This window comes from Salvelinus alpinus, chromosome 13, assembly GCF_045679555.1.
Source record: "Salvelinus alpinus chromosome 13, SLU_Salpinus.1, whole genome shotgun sequence".
NCBI classification, from domain to species: Eukaryota; Metazoa; Chordata; class Actinopteri; order Salmoniformes; family Salmonidae; genus Salvelinus; species Salvelinus alpinus.
This window is the reverse complement of record NC_092098.1, coordinates 4,852,412-4,869,930: the sequence shown is the minus strand read 5'-3', so window position 1 is coordinate 4,869,930 and position 17,519 is coordinate 4,852,412. Positions and strand designations below refer to the sequence as shown.

The window sequence follows — 17,519 nt, the reverse complement described above, 5'->3', positions numbered from 1 at the left end:
AAGTTGTCCTTTGTCCAAAAGAATCGTTGCTCGGTTGTAAAACGTCCTCTTCAACTTTGGAACTAGCAGCTAACAATAGCTATGTGGCGCAGACATGCCCAAATGTTCAAAACGCAATACTAAGGAAATTCTGAAAATGGCAATATACTCGCATAAACTGATATAACCTGTTATGGCTGCAGGGGGCGTATTGGAAAAACTGGAAAATATGTGCCAATTTTCAAACGGCCTCTTAATCAATTTTTGCTCTTACAATATGCATATTATTAATACTATTGGATAGAAAACAGTCTCTAGGTTCTAAAACCGTTTAAATTTTTTCTCTGAGTGGAACAGAAGTCATTTGGCAGCACTTTCCCTGACCAGGAAGTAGAATGTCAGAAATCTCTGCTCTCTTCAACGTTATGCCTATACATGGTCATTTGACGTAGGACCCTACGGACACTTCAGACGCCTTCCTCTGGGTGTCAAGAGGGTGTGAGAGAAGGAATTTTGTGTTCATCTTGTTTAGAGGTTGAATAATAGCTATTTCTTTGGCGTGACCGACCAATTCCGGAAGTCTGAAACGCGCGACTTGGGAGTGACATTGGGTTCTGTTTTGCTGCCGTTTTGGACGGGAACAATCTCCGGCTCGGTTTTTAGTTGATAAATGAGACCATATCATCGTAATGTATGTTTTTTCAATATAGTTTAATCAGATTATTTGAATTTTTTCGGGAGTTTTGCCGTGTTCCGTTCTCTGAATTTATTTATGTTGGACAGATCCGTGCCAGTGGACCGGTACCCATGCTAAATTAAGGTGGAAAGTTGCAATTATGAATCCAAACAACGACTCATCTGGACAAAGGACACATTGATCAACATTCTGATGAAAGATCAGCAAAAGTAAGACCCAATTTATAATGTTATTTCATATATCTGTCGTGCATGTCAACTGGTCGTGCGCGCCCAAGTGTGTCTGGCTAATGTGGCTATGCTAATATAGCGCTACATTTTGTTTTCGCTGTAAAACATTTAATAAATCGGAAATATTGTCTGGAATCACAAGAATCCTGTTTTTCAATTGCTGCACAGTATGTATTTCTCAGATATGTTTTATGAGGAGTAATTAGGTATTTGATGTTGGTGTCTGTAAATGTTATGGCTGCTTTCGGTGCAATTTCTGATTGTAGCTGAAATGTAATTTATGATTTATACCATAAATATGCACATTTTTCATAAAAAAACATATGCTATACAATAAATATGTTATCAGACTGTCATCTTATGAAGTTGTTTCTTGGTTAGTGGCTATATATATCTTTATTTGGTCGAATTAGTGATAGCTGGTGATGGAGGTAAAAACTGATGGTGTTAGAAAGTGGTGTCTTTTGCTAACGTGGTTAGCTAATAGATTTACATATTTTGTCTTCCCTGTAAAACATTTTAAAAATCGGACATGTTGGCTTGATTCACAAGATGTCTACCTTTCATATGCTGTATTGGACTTGTTAATGTGTGAAAGTTAAATATTTTTAAAAAATAGCTTTTGAATTGCTCGCCCTGCACTTGAGCTGGATGTTGTCATAAGTGTACCGGTGTCGGGCTGCCCCCGTAAAAGGATAACTCGGTTTAAAATAACTTTGTTATGATGTTTCTAACACCTATATCGAATTAAATTACAGACGGATATATCTAAGGCCGATAACTGAGCGTTTCAAAATGCCATCCTGAGGTCTTGCTTTGCGTCATGACGAACGTCAAAAAGAGAGCTCCCTCTGTTCCTTGGGGCTTTATAAGGTCTGAGATCTGCGTAGAAACTCCATTCCAATTCTCATTGGTTACTGACATCCAGGGGAAGGCGGGTGCAGTTCATGTCGAACCATAGGATACATACAGAGCTTTAAACTGATCTGAGAACAGAGCCTCGTTTTCAGACCTTCGCAGTTCCTGTCATGAATTTCGCTGCAGAAAGAGTTCTGTTTCACCCACAGACATAATTCAAACGGTTTTAGAAACTAGAGATTGTTTTCTATCCAATAGTAATAATAATATGCATATTGTACGAGCAAGAATTGAGTACGAGGCAGTTTAATTTGGGAACGATAAATGTCGAAGTTGAAACAGCACCCCCTATAGTGACAAGAGGATTTATTAGGGAGCTAGCATTACCTCGGAAGATACCAAAAACATATGATCCAGCAGCAGTGGCCTCTGCTACTCGATCCATCTGCTTGGCAGCTCGAGCTGGGCTGACTTTCCAACGGTCGTTGTGAGAGTCAGTCAGTTGGTTAATAACAGTCGAGGCCAGCCGGAGGAGATACCAGAAAAAGGTCATTGTAGCTATTTTATTTGTAGTAGTGTATTTCGTCACAGTCACTAATTTAGTTTGTGATATTCTAGGTAGCTTAATTTGTGGACTGGTCATGGTTGTTGTCGAAGTTTCTCCATTAATGTCAGCTAACGTTAATGGTAGCTAGCTATCTCAGCTAACTGTTAGAGCAGAGGTAGCTAGCTAAGTCAATATGTTTAGCTTCTATCCTATGTGATATTAGGTAGCTAATCTGGTGTTTTTGTTTGTAAAACATTGGTCGTCTAGCTAAGACTAGGCAAGAAAGCACCCAAAACAGTCACAGTTAGCTATGCTATCTAGCTAACGTTAGCTAGCTATGTCCAGTCACAAAGGACTCGCGCGAACCCAACTGGTCTCGAGTGGAGATGGCAAAGAGCGCTCCAAGATGCGTTGATGATGGTTTATTTCATTTCATGTGTACTATGCAAGCTCTTTTTTATATACGGTCCCAGTGGCTCTGTGTAACTGTCCCAGTGGCTCTGCATTATTTGGATGTAGTTAGTTTTGCGAAACTATTCATGGTTGATCCTATACAGTCAATGGGTCAATCAGCTCCTGTCTTCTTTCATTGAAAAGCAAATCTATAAAAATGATAAGTATAATGTAAAACAACATTCTATAGGTTGAATGATTAGTTTCCAAATCAAATCAAATTTTATTTGTCACATACACATGGTTAGCAGATGTTAATGCGAGTGTAGGGAAATGCTTGTGCTTCTAGTTCCGACAATGCAGTAATAACCAACAAGTAATCTAACCTAACAATTCCACAACTACTACCTTATACACACAAGTGTAAAGGGATAAAAATATGTACATAAAGATATATGAATGAGTGATGGTACAGAACGGCATAGGCAAGATGCAGTAGATGGTATAGAGTCCAGTATATACATATGAGATGAGTAATGTAGGGTATGTAAACATAAAATGGCATAGTTTAAAGTGGCTAGTGATACATGTATTACATAAAGATGGCAAGATGCAGTAGATGATATAGAGTACAGTATATACATATACATATGAGATGAGTAATGTAGGGTATGTAAACATTATATTAAGTGGCATTGTTTAAAGTGGCTAGTGGTACATTTTTACATAATTTCCATCAATTCCCATTATTAAAGTGGCTGGAGTTGAGTCAGTATGTTGGCAGCGGCCACTAAATGTTAGTGGTGGCTGTTTAACAGTCTGATGGCCTTGAGATAGAAGCTGTTTTTCAGTCTCTCGGTCCCTGCTTTGATGCACCTGTACTGACCTCGCCTTCTGGATGATAGCAGGGTGAACAGGCAGTGGCTTGGGTGGTTGTTGTCCTTGATGATCTTTATGGCCTTCCTGTGACATCGGGTGGTGTAGGTGTCCTGGAGGGCGGGTAGTTTTCCCCCGGTGATGCGTTGTGCAGACCTCACTACCCTCTGGAGAGCCTTACGGTTGTGGGCGGAGCAGTTGCCGTACCAGGCGGTGATACAGCCCGATAGGATGGTCTCGATTGTGCATCTGTAGAAGTTTGTGAGTGCTTTTGGTGACAAGCCGAATTTCTTCAGCCTCCTGAGGTTGAAGAGGCGATGCTGCGCCTTCTTCACAACGCTGTCTGTGTGGGTGGACCAATTCAGTTTGTCCGTGATGTGTACACCAAGGAACTTAAAACTTTCCACCTTCTCCACTACTGTCCCGTCGATGTGGATAGGGGGGTGCTCCCTCTGCTGTTTCCTGAAGTCCACAATCATCTCCTTTGTTTTGTTGACGTTGAGTGTGAGGTTATTTTCCTGACATCACACTCCGAGGGCCCTCACCTCCTCCCTGTAGGCCGTCTCGTCGTTGTTGGTAATCAAGCCTACCACTGTAGTGTCGTCCGCAACCTTGATGATTGAGTTGGAGGCGTGCATGGCCACGCAGTCGTGGGTGAACAGGGAATACAGGAGAGGGCTCAGAACGCACCCTTGTGGGGCCCCGGTGTTGAGGATCAGCGGGGTGGAGATGTTGTTACCTACCCTCACCACCTGGGGGCGGCCAGTCAGGAAGTCCAGGACCCAGTTGCACAGGGCGGGGTCGAGACTCAGGGTCTCGAGCTTGATGACGAGTTTGGAGGGTACTATGGTGTTAAATGCTGAGCTGTAGTCGATGAACAGCATTCTCACATAGGTATTCCTCTTGTCCAGATAGGTTAGGGCAGTGTGCAGTGTGGTTGCGATTGCGTCGTCTGTGGACAAATTGGGTCGGTAAGCAAATTGGAGTGGGTCTAGGGTGTCAGGTAGGGTGGAGGTGATATGGTCCTTGACTAGTCTCTCAAAGCACTTCATGATGACGGAAGTGAGTGCTACGGGGCGGTAGTCGTTTAGCTCAGTTACCTTAGCTTTCTTGGGAACAGGAACAATGGTGGCCCTCTTGAAGCATGTGGGAACAGCAGACTGGGATAAGGATTGATTGAATATGTCCTTAAACACACCAGCCAGCTGGTCTGCGCATGCTCTGAGGATGCGGCTGGGAATGCCGTCTGGGCCTGCAGCCCTGCAAGGGTTAACACGTTTAAATGTTTTACTCACCTCGGCTGCAGTGAAGGAGAGCCCGCAGGTTTTGGTAGCGGGCCGTGACAGTGGCACTGTATTGTCCTCAAAGCGAGCAAAAAAGTTATTTAGCCTGTCTGGCAGCAAGACATCCTGGTCCGCGACGGGGCTGGTTTTCTTTTTGTAATCCGTGATTGACTGTAGACCCTGCCACATACCTCTTGTGTCTGAGCTGTTGAATTGCGACTCTACTTTGTCTCTATTGTCTCTCGGTCATGTTTCCGGTCACCTTGCCCAGGTTAAAAGCAGTGGTTCGCGCTTTCAGTTTCACGCGAATGCTGCCATCAATCCACGGTTTCTGGTTTGGGAATGTTTTAATCGTTGCTGTGGGTACGACATCGTCAATGCACTTTCTAATGAACTCGCTCACCGAATCAGCGTATTCGTCAATATTGTTGTTGGACGCAATGCGGAACATATCCCAATCCACGTGATCGAAGCAGTCTTGAAGCGTGGAATCAGATTGGTCGGACCAGCGTTGAACAGACCTGAGCGAGGGAGCTTGTTGTTTTAGTTTCTGTTTGTAGGCTGGAAGCAACAAAATGGAGTCGTGGTCAGCTTTTCCGAAAGGAGGGCGGGGGAGGTCCTTATATGCGTCGCGGAAGTTAGTATAACAATGATCCAAGGTTTTACCAGCCCTGGTAGCACAATCGATATGCTGATAGAATTTAGGGAGTTTTGTTTTCAGATTAGCCTTGTTAAAATCCCCAGCTACGATGAATGCAGCCTCAGGGTGTGTGGTTTCCAGTTTACAAAGAGTCAGATAAAGTTCTTTCAGGGCCATCGATGTGTCTGCTTGGGGGGGAATATATACGGCTGTGATTATAATCGAAGAGAATTCCCTTGGTAGATAATGCGGTCGACATTTGATTGTGAGGAATTCTAGATCAGGTGAACAGAATGACTTGAGTTCCTGTATGTTATGATCACACCACGTCTCGTTAATCATAAGGCATACACCCCCGCCCCTCTTCTTACCAGAAAGATATTTGTTTCTGTCGGCGCGATGCGTGAAGAAACCAGCTGGCTGCACCGACTCCGTTAGCGTCTCTTGAGTGAGCCATGTTTCCGTGAAGCAGAGAACGTTACAATCCCTGATGTCTCTCTGGAATGTTACCCGTGCTCGGATTTCAGCTGATCCCATTCCTTACCTGAACCCCATGTAAAGCAATGTGCTCAACAATACATGTCTTCTTATTAGTCTTCTTGCCAGCAGACTATCCCCACCCTCACTCAGCCTCTCTGACGGACTGTATCCACCTTGTTCCAACAGTATGCATTTTCTTTTTCAACAGTCTTGAAGGAGTTCCCACAGCACTTGTTGGCTGCTTTTCCTTCACTCTGCGGTCCGATTCATCCCAAACCATCTCAATTTGGTTGAGGTCGGGGGATTGTAGAGGCCAGGTCATCTGATGCAGCACTCCATCACTCTCCTTCTTGGTAAAATAGCCCTTACACAGCCTGGAGGGGTGTTGGGTCATTGTCCAGTTGAAAAACAAATTATAGTCCCATTAAGCACAAACCAGATGGGATGGCGTTTTGCATGCTTTACAGTGGGAAATACATATGCAGAGATCATCCGTTCACGCACACCGCATCTCACAAAGGAACCAAAAATCTCCAATTTGGACTCCAGACCAACGGACAAATTTCCACCGGTATAATGTCTATTGCTCATGTTTCTTGGCCCAAGCAAGTCTCTTCTTATTATTGTGGTCCTTTGGTAGTGGTTTCTTTGCAGCAATTCGACCATGAAGGCCTGATTCACACAGTCTCGTCTGAACAGTTGAACTATGTGAATAATTTATTTGGGCTTCAATTTCTGAGGCTGGTAACTAATGAACTTATCCTCTGCAGTAGAAGTAACTCTAGGTCTTCCATTCCTGTGGCGGTACTCATGTGAGCCAGTTTCATCATAGCGCTTGATGGTTTTTGCGACTAAACTTGAAGAAACTTTCATTGTTCTTGAAATGTTCCATATTGACTGACCTTCATGTCTTAAAGTAATGATGGACTGTCGTTTCTCTTTGCCTATTCGAGCTGTTCTTGCCATAATATGGACTTTGTCTTTTACCAAATAGGGCTATATTCTGTATACCCCCCTACCCTGTCACAACACAACTGATTGGCTCAAACCCATTAATTAAGAAGGAAAGAAATTCCAGAAATTAATTTTTAAGGCACACCTGTTAATTGAAATGCATTCCAGGTGACTACCTCATGAAGCTGGTTGAGAGAATGTCAAGAGTGTGCAAAGCTGTCATCAAGTTAAAGGGTGTCTATTTGAAGAATCTCAAATATAAAATAAATGTATTTACAATGTAGAAAATTGTAAAAAATAAAATAAAAACCCTTGAATGAGTAGCTGTTCTAAAAACTTTGACCGGTATTGTATGTCTTCTTGTTTTCCCCTCTAAGAGCAGATTCTGTCTCTCCAACCTCAGCCTCTCTGATGGACTGTCTCCTTCCACCACTGTGCGCCAAATACTCAATGTGAATCTGAAGGCTGGCACCCTGAACCTGAGCTGGTGTGGCCGGACAGTAAAGGAGTCAATCTCAAATGTGAAAACTGTTTAAGGGTGTGTAGACTTTCACTAGGCCATTGATTCTTGAAGAAAATAAGTTATACATTCTTGTCGAGCTTAGTTTAACTGTTCTTCCCCATCAGAACCAAATATAGGCCTGTTTAACTGAAAACACTGTATAGACTCAAAACATGGTTCAAACTTTAAGTCCTTGCATCCATAGCTCCTATATGTTAATAGTCAGTGCTAACACGAATCCTTGGGACATCCCTACCCTAAACGATAACCTTAACTCTTACCGTAATCTTACACATAACCAAATCCCTTACCTAACCTTAAACATTTTAACAATGGGGTAGGGATGTCCAAAGGATGCTGAATAGCATGGACCGTATGTTTATTTTCTGAGATCTGTGTCCATGAATACTGGGCAGGGGCACAAGATGAGAGTCTGGTGTGAGAGAGACAGTGGCCTGGCCATAGAATTAGGAATAATAATTATATGACATAGCCTGACAATAGATCACAGAAAATAGTTATATTCCGAGGGAAATTGATCCCAGGCCTTTGCGGCCCAGAGTTGCCCATCCCTGACCTAGAATTGTGAAATTCTGTGCATAGTTCCCTCTTCGCACAAGGAACACATTTGCCTCAAGGACCCACAAAGTCTGCCATGATGGATTTTCTGCCAATTTGAATTTCTGAAAAACACTTAAATGACAACTCCTCCTGAGCCACAGGGCCGATCTGGATGAAACTTGATATATGGCATCTATGGATAAATGTCTTTCAATGCAATATTTTCCAGACTAGTATGTCAAACAACTGACCAATAACCATTAATGTGGCATGGTCTGGCACATAAATGCATATAAATCAGACAGACATTAGTATTGTAACCAAACTTGGTAAACATGTTCTTAACCCTGTCAAGACTCAACATATGCAAGCAGATTTAGATTGACCACACGGTGGCGCCACAACAGGCACATATTTATCTCTTTGGATCTGTTTGACTTGGTGCTGAAATTGAAAACCTCTGGTTATTGTGATGTGTTGATGTGCTTCCCAGAGGTCTGGATTGTGATTCCTATGATTTTTGTGTAGTGGCAAAATCTGAATGATTGTTGCAACAACTTCTCTTTTTTTTCTGTTATTCAAAAGGTGCTGTCAGGAGAAACAAATTGATACCATTTCATCCTTCCACTCTCACCTGGTTGTTAGTTCTATCAGTTAAGTTGCTAGAGAAGTGGACTTATTGTACATTTTATTTGTTTGATTGCTATGCAGCCTGGCAATGTTCTTATCCCTAGCTAGCCATCTGTGGCTGATACAGTCAAGTCAAAGCTGCAGATACAGTGCGGGAAACATTTTTTTTAAATACATTATAGAATAAGGCTGTAACATAACAAAATGTGTAAAAAGTCAAGGGGTCTGAATACTTTCCGAATGCACTGTAGAATATCAAAGTTGCAGCATTTGTATTTGTTTAAGCTGTTTTCTAGTGACATTTATTTGGATACATCCATTCTACTGTTGAGGGATGACACAGACACAAAATCTATTTCATCTATTTAAATAAAAGTTTAAAATGAGAAAATGTCATGTCTTTTGTTGTTCATGGTTCAGTTGATAGCTGCAATATTACTACCTACATTTAATATAATATTACTACCTGACTCGGGCCTGATTCAGCAGCCAGACCCAGGCCAGCAGTTTTAGATCTGGAATGCCGGAATCAGGCCAGATGTGGGCCAGATGTTTGCTAACATACAGTACGTTTATGCTTTAATACTAACTAAATACTGCACTCTGACCCACAGAACTTACATGATAGTGGTGTTAGACAAAGCAAGGAAAGTTAACTTCAAAACATTATGTAGTTTTATTAGAATTTGCAGCTGTTGGTAAATAATTAATATCCGAGCTTTTGACATGACTTACTGCAGCTAGAAAGAGAGCAGTTGATGGGTTACTAAAACAGCTCTATCTACTGATTGGTAAACATTATTCCTAATCCATTTTCGGATTTGAAAAGCAGAGAAGTAGGGGAAGATTTCATTCCCTCTAAACTTTTGTCTAACTTGTTGGGGTAGTGGTGAAAAACGGCAGTTGTTTCCAAAGAAAAGTTACAGCAAATGATGAAGCGGTTATTGAAACAGCTCAGCATAGTACCCTCCAAATTTGTCATTAAGATCGAGACCCTGGGTCTTGACCCCGCCCCGTGCAACTGGATCATGGACTTCCTGACGGCCACCCCCAGGTGGTGAAGGAAGGAAACAACATCTCCACTTCGCTGATCCTCAACACTGGGGCCCCACAAGGGTGCGTGCTCCGCCCCCTCCTGTACTCCCTGTTCACCCATGACTGAGTGGCCATGCACGCCTCCAACTTAATCATCAAGTTTGCAGACGACACAACAGTAGTAGGCTTGATTACCAATAACGACAAAACAGCCTACAGGGAGGAGGTGAGGGCCTTCGGAGAGTGGTGTCAGGAAAACAACCTCTCACTCAACGTCAATAAAACAAAGGAGATGATCGTGGACTTCAGGAAACAGCAGAGGGAGCACCCCCCCCTATCCACACCGATGGGACAGCAGTGGAGAAGGTGGAAAGTTAAGTTCCTCGGTGTACACATGCTGGACAAACTGAAATGGTCCACCCACACAGACAGTGGCGCAACAGCGCATCTTCAACCTCAGGAGGCTGAAGAAATTTGGCTTGTCACCTAAAACCCTCAAAAATGTTTACAGATGCACAATTGTGAGCATCCTGTCGGGCTGTATCACCGCCTGGTACAGCAACTGCACCTCCCACAACCGCAAGGCTCTGCAGAGGGTGGTGCGGTCTGCACAACACATCACCAGGGGCAAACTACCTTCCCTCCAGGAAACCTACAGCACCCAATGTCACAGTAAGGCCAAAAAGATCAAGGACAACAACCACCTGAGCCACTGCCTGTTCACCCCGCTACCATCCAAAAGGCGAGGTCAGTACAGGTGCATCAAAGCTGAGACCGAGAGACTGAAAAACAGCTTCTATCTCAAGGCCATCAGACCGTTAAACAGCCATCACTAAAACAGAGAGGCTGCTGCCTACATACAGACTAGAAATCATTGGCCACTTTAATAATGTTTACATATCTTGCATCACTCATCTCATATGTACTATATATACTGCATCTGTTGCATCTTGCCTATGCCACTCTGTCATTGCTCATCCATATATTTATATGTATATATTCTTATTCCATTCCTTTACTTAGATTTGTGTGTATTAGGTAGTTGTGGAATTGTTAGATTACATGTTAGATATTGCTGCATTCTCGGAACTAGAAGCACATGCATATCGCTACACTCGCAATAACATCTGATAACCATGTGTATGTGACCAATACAATTTGATTTGGTTTGCTATGAAACTCCAAATTGAGCTCAGGTGCATCCTGTTTCCATTGATCATCCTTGAGAGTTTTCTACAACTTGATTGGAGTCCACCTGTAAATCCACCTGGTAAATTCAATTGATTTGACATGATTTGAAAAGACATACACCTGTCAATATAAGGTCCCACAGTTGACAGTGCATGTCAGAGCAATACCCAAACCATGAAGTCGAAGGAATTGTCCGTAGAGCTCCGAGACAGGATTGTGTCGAGGCACAGATCTGCGGAAGGGTACCATAAAATGTCTGCAGCATTGAAAGTCTCAAAGAACACAGTTTCCTCCATCATTCTTAAATGGAAGAATTTTAGAACCACCAAGATTCTTCCTAGAGCTGGCCGCCCAGTCAAACTGAGCAATAGAGGGAGAAGGGCCTTGGTCAAGGAGGTGACCAAGAACCCGCTGGTCACTCTGAAAGAGCTCCCGAGTTCATCTGTGGAGATGGGAGAACCTTCCAGAAGGACAACCATCTCTGCAGCACCACCAATCAGGACTTTATATTAGTTGCCAGACGGAAGCCACGTCTCAGTAAAAAGGCACATGACAGCCTGCTTGGAGTTTGCCAAAAGGCACCTATTGGACTCTCAGACCATGAAAAAGTATATTATCTGGTCTGATGAAACCAAGATTGAACTCCTTGGCCTGAATGCCAAGCATCACGTCTGGAGCAAACCTGGCACCATCCCTACCGTGAAGCATGGTGGTGGCAGAATCATGGTATGTTTTTCAATGGCAGGGACTGGGAAACTAGTACGGATCGAGGGAAAGATGAACAGAGCAAAGTACAGAGAGATCCCTTATGAAAACCTGTTCCAGAGCACTCAGCACCTCAGACTGGGGCTAAGGTTCACCTTCCAACAGGACAACAACCCTAAGCACACAGCTAAGACAATGCAGGAGTGGCTTCGGAACAAGTCTCTGAAAGTCCTTGAGTGGCCCAGCCAGAGGCCGGACTTGAACCCAATCGAACATCTCTGGAGAGACCTGAAAATAGCTGTGCAGCAACGCTCCCCATCCAACCTGACAGAGCTTGAGAGGATCTGCAGAGAAGAATGGGGGGAACTCCCCAAATACAGGTGTGTCAAGCTTGTAGCTTCATACCTAAGAAGACTCAATGCTGTAATCGCTGCCAAATGTGCTTCAACAAAGTGCTGAGTAAAGGGTCTGAATACTTATGTACATTTTCAGTTTTTTATTTTAATGCTTTTGCAAACATTTCATAAAAACCTGTTTATGGGGTATTGTGTGTAGATTTATGAGGGAAAAAAGCAATTTAATCAATTTTAGAATATGGATGTAACATAACAAAATGTGGGAAAAGTCAAGGGGTCTTCATACTTTCCAAAGCCACTGTAAGTCAGGAGGACTTCAAGAGTTAGGTGTTAGCCAAACCATTGATTAACTGCAATGGAAAAGTACTTGTTTGTCTGGCTATAACATAACACAATTTGAAGTCATGTGGGGCAGAGTCTCAAAAACATTAGAAAAATGATTATGTGTGGATACGGTGGGAACATGTGGATCTGAGCAAGTGTGATGTCATTAATGTTGGTAAATGCTAAGTCGTCTATTGTTTTTGTCAATTATGTTTTTGATTGTTAAATATTTAATTCATTGTTTGTCTGCTTTACTACAGATTGCTCAGAACTTTTACATTTCAAACCCGGACTGCTTGGGGAAACTCACTGATAACTGGATCATGGTCTTCAAGGACAAAAAACTGAGAGAAGCAAGCCCAAGATCTTCTCTTCGAAGTGCAGGTACAGTTTGAAATGACCGTGCTGTTGGTGCCTCAGATGCCAATGAATGTTTTGACTGAAACAATCAAGTAATAACGTTAAAGCATGATTGTAGTCGGTTTACTAACACGTTAGTTCTATTAGCTATGCTGACTATGACGTTACTTCAGCTAATATGGTAACAGCGATGTAGGCTGTGTGTAGGAGTTTGGCTTGGAAAGTATTTTTTTGCCTGGTCACATACAGCTGATGTGTTGTGCATTGAACTCCACAAGTGAAGGGAAGAGGTGAAAGGAGGTGGGTGCATAACGTATACAAATTGGCTGCTATGAAACTGAACTGTTTCGGGTGATCAGAGGTGTATTCATTCCGCCAATTCTGTTGAAAAACGTTTCTTAAACAGAAGTGAACGGAACAAAACGGTGATAAACATACCTGAATTTGTCCAAAATAAACTCTCTCTGTGACAGAGTAGCATTACTTTTGTTACAAAACTCACCTTGACTTTCTTTCCCTCCAGGTCAATCTTGAGGAGTGAGTCTCCCACCAGGTGCCTGAAGCCACAGCCGTAGAAGTAGCGATAGGCCCGCGTGTTGAACTTGCTGTAGTTGATCTGGGGGAACTCCAGACCTCCGTACTCATAAAGGTCCTCTCCATGGAGATCCTCAAACTGGCACACCACCTGACCAGGACACAAAGAGACCAAGCTGAACAAGAGTTGATAAAAGGTAAAAGCCGGCAACTTAATTCCCTTCAATGATTTAAAGAAAGCTGACACTTTTCAACACAAGCGCCTTCATCAGTGATTGAGTGGCTATTTACGGTTCCCACAGAAATGTACATGTACTGTAATGGTAATTGTCAAAACAAAGGAAACACTTGAGTAAATGATCAGATCAAATACATCACTGGAACGCCCATTAAGGTGTTTACATGTCCAAATAATATGAAAGATTGCTCAGAAAACCAGACGTTTTAATCGGCGTATGCTTACTTTGATTTTGACCTTACGCTGATTAAGATAAGCAGAGTAAGGTGTTTACATGACTATTGTATAATCTGCCTGCTGCCATATTCAGAACAGGGGGTTTAAAGCGTGTGTCTCAGTCGCCAGAGTTGTGTACTACGAGCAAGCTAAATCTACTCAGGCTTTTATAACGCTAGACCACTTCAGTTAGCTTCACATTCCAGGTCAGGCTTCATCCGCATTACGACGGTGGATATTGCTCGCCCGCCTGCCACTGACTCTAGCAGGCTCGTAACTGCGCGTGCATGTCACACATGGCTAGTCGAATGCCGGACTCTTCATTGAGACAATTAATCTATGGGTGAGTCAGTGCCATATTTTTGCAAATTCAGCAGGCTATGGGTGTGGAATAAGCTTTTAGATGTTTCGTCTTTATTTTATATATAATCCATAGAAGGGTTTGGAAACTCTAACCCTGGCAATTTGACTGTACACTAGCAATGGCTGCAAGTCTTGATTTGAAAGGGAACTGGCATCTATGGATTATAAACTGTGTTTACAGACATTAGGAACACCTTCCTAGTATTGTGAGTTGGACCCCCTTTTGACCACAACAGCCTCAATTCTCTGGGGCGTGGAAAACTTCCCAAAGTTGTGTCAAATTGGCTGGATGTCCAATGTTGATACAAATGGCAAACTGTTGAGCGTGAAAAGAACTGCAATGCTGCTGAGTTTGACACACACAAACCAGTATTTTGTCTTGCCCATTCACTCTCTGAATGGCACACATACACAATCCATGTCTCAAGGCTTAAAAACCCTTCTTTAATCTGTCTCCTCCCCTTCATCTACACTGATTGAAGTGGATTTAACAGGTGACATCAATAAGGGATCATAGCATTCACATGGCCAGTCTGTCATGAAAAGAGCAGGTGTTCCTAATGTTCGGTCACTCAGTGAGTAAGGACACGTCGATATAATGCACACAATAATATGTTTATTGTGGATAGTCAGATTAATATAATAGTTTGTTTAAAATGTTTACATGCTTTGCAAGAAGAACGATTTCCATAATAGCCCTGTTTACATGCTCACATCTGAAAACAGGCAACCTGATGGGACTTAAATAAATGCAGAAAATCACCAATAAAAATACCCTTTCTGCCACAGCGACTATGCTATTTTTGCAAAGCATATTTTATTCTGAGTTCGGACATATAAAGTTTGTATGTGAAAATTATTTCTAATATGCATAAGCCCGCTCATAAGGAGGCTTGCGCTACTGGTGCTGGCAATTATGCAGATCAAATACACCACTGGAACGCCAATTAAGCTGTTTACATGTACTAATAATTTGAAAGAAAATTAGGTGTTTAAATCGACGTGTGCTTACTTCAATTTTTAATTTAAACCGATTTAAGATAAACAGAGTTAAGTATTTACATGACTATTGCCATACTCAGCCTACTGCCATAATTTAGTTTATTATAAAATGATTAGTGTGCATGTAAACATACTCAGTGTATGGCTATGGTTGGTTGCGGCTGTCAGTTTGCCTTTCACATATTTCTAAATACAATCGTTTGAAAAATGTACTGCTTGGAAAGCAAATGCCGTCATTATACTAAATGTGTAAAGTGATAGTTATTTTAACATTACTATTATTTTACACACCAAAAAACATGTGATTTAAATATTTTATTAATCAGTCGTCATCCTCAAATTAAGGGTATGATGACACAATCTTTGCGAGAGGGAGGGTATCTGATATAATTGGTCCTCAACTCAGTCACTTCATTCAGGATAAATGCCTTGAGTTATCCTACCCGAAGCAGGTTAGTTCCGAAGGTTTCGTTGCCATAGAAATGTACCTGGCTAAAAGGTGAGCAACTTTTGTGGTACCAGTTATCCTAAGTTGTACTCAAGAGTTGACAAAAGTTACCGTGCTAACTCCTCAAACCTGATTCATAGTGTTGGGATCTGATCTCAACCCAATTGAACACTTTATGGGAGATTCTGGAGTGGCGCCTGAGACCACCATCAGCATTGCGCAGAGGGATGCAAGCTCTTTTTTTGCTGAATGTTAAAAACAGCAGGCCAATAGAACTCATAGGTAATTTGAAAGAGTGAACGCCCGATGGTGGAAGGCTATATCATTTATTTATTCAGACCCATAACCATTCAATCTGGAATATGAATATGTATGTGTGCTTCCATTATAGAATAAGTAATGTCACGCCCTGACCATAGAGAGCTTTTTATTCTCTATGTTGGTTAGGTCGGGGTGTGACTAGGGTGGGTTATCTAGGTTATTATATATCTATGTTGGCCTGGTATGGTTCCCAATCAGAGGCAGCTGTTTATCGTTGTCTCTGATTGGGGATCATATTTAGGCAGCCATTTTCCCCATTGTGCTTTGTGGGATCTTGTCTATTGTCTAGTTGCCTGCTAGCACTACATTTGCGGCACGTTTCGTTTGGCGCTTTATCGTTTTCTGTGTGTTTCACTTCCAAATAAAGAGGATGGAACCATACCACGCTGCATTTTGGTCCGATTCATATTACAACGATCGTGACAAGTAAAGTCACAACACTTACATTTTTCCAGCAGCAGACTATGATCGATAATGTCAAAGCTGCACTGAAGTCTAACAAGACAGCCCCCACAATCATAATTTTGTCATCAATTTCTCTCAGCCAATCATCAGTCATTTGTGTAAGTGCCGTGCTTGTTGAGTGTCCTTCCCTATATGCATGCTGAAAGTATGTTGCCAATTTGTTTACTGTGAAATAGCATTGTATCTGGTCAAACACTATTTTTCCATAAGTTTACTAAGGGGTGGTAACAGGCAAGAGTGTGCAAAGCTATCATCAAGGCAAAGGGTGGCTACTTTGAAGAATCTAAAATCAAAAATATATTTTGATTTGTTTAACACTTTTTTGGTTACTACATGATTCCATATGTATTCTTTTATAGTTGTTCATGTCTTCATTATTATTCTACAATGAAGAAATCTGTAAAAATAAAGAAAAACCCTTGAATGAGTATGTGTGTCCAAACTTTTGACTGGTACTGTATATATTTGTTTGTCTGTAGGTCATATATGTTATGGAGCTATAGTACTTGGAATAAGTCCAATCTTTCAACTGTAATGTTGAGAACCACTATCATGTTGCAAAAAACTGTCAACAACCAGACTTGGCAGGGGAAAGGTTCCAGAGCATGTAGATAGGTTGCACTACAATCACCACAGTACGATAACAAGTACACTGGAACTCTCCACAAACACTTATTTTGTTGTCACACTTGAGAAGGTCGAAAACGTATACAAAAACAAGAAAAATTAAATACGTTGACAGTTAAGTACAGTAACTCCGCCCCACCCTGATCGTTCTCACACATGAACAAAAGGTGATGAAAACTCATCCCCCGTGGCCATATCTTTCTAAAATGCCAAAGTAGCACTAACAACAACACATACAGATAACAGAAACATGCACATTTCCAACCTACCAAAATATCACTAACATCAACACATATAGATAACAGAAACTTGCACATTTCCAGCATACCTTATCTATGGCTGTTTTGAAAGAAGTGGCAGAGCTGGCGGGACGTGTGTTGAGGTTCACACCTGTCGGTGTGTGGTTGGTCACATTGAGGGGCAGAACAAAGCGCCGGGGGAACGCTCTGTACGTGGTGTTGTACACCTGAGGAACAAATACAGAGCACGTGAACATCAACACATCAGTGTCACAGTATAAATGTGTGGTATCAATGGGTGTGTTTTAAGTTTCTGTGTTTAGGTTTCTGTGTGTTGTGTGTGTTTGCATGTGTTCGTGCGTGCATGCGTTGGTGTGTGTGTACCCTCTTCGAGAAAAAGGTGCTATCTAGAACCTAAAAGGGTCCTTCGGCTGTCCCCATAGGAGAACCGTTGTGAACACAGTG

General features: G+C 42.1%; 1 protein-coding gene across 1 annotated transcript in view; it reads right to left on the bottom strand.

Moving 5' to 3' along the window:
• Positions 1 to 17,519, bottom strand: part of LOC139536843 (carotenoid-cleaving dioxygenase, mitochondrial-like) — a 94,408-nt gene that overhangs the window by 14,313 nt on the left and 62,576 nt on the right. Inside the window, exons 9-10 of the mRNA XM_071337499.1 lie at positions 17,144 to 17,281; positions 13,104 to 13,286 (exon numbers count right to left, since the gene is read on the bottom strand). Of these exons, the coding sequence (XP_071193600.1) occupies positions 13,104 to 13,286; positions 17,144 to 17,281 (321 nt within the window). The remainder of the gene's footprint in view (positions 1 to 13,103; positions 13,287 to 17,143; positions 17,282 to 17,519) is intronic.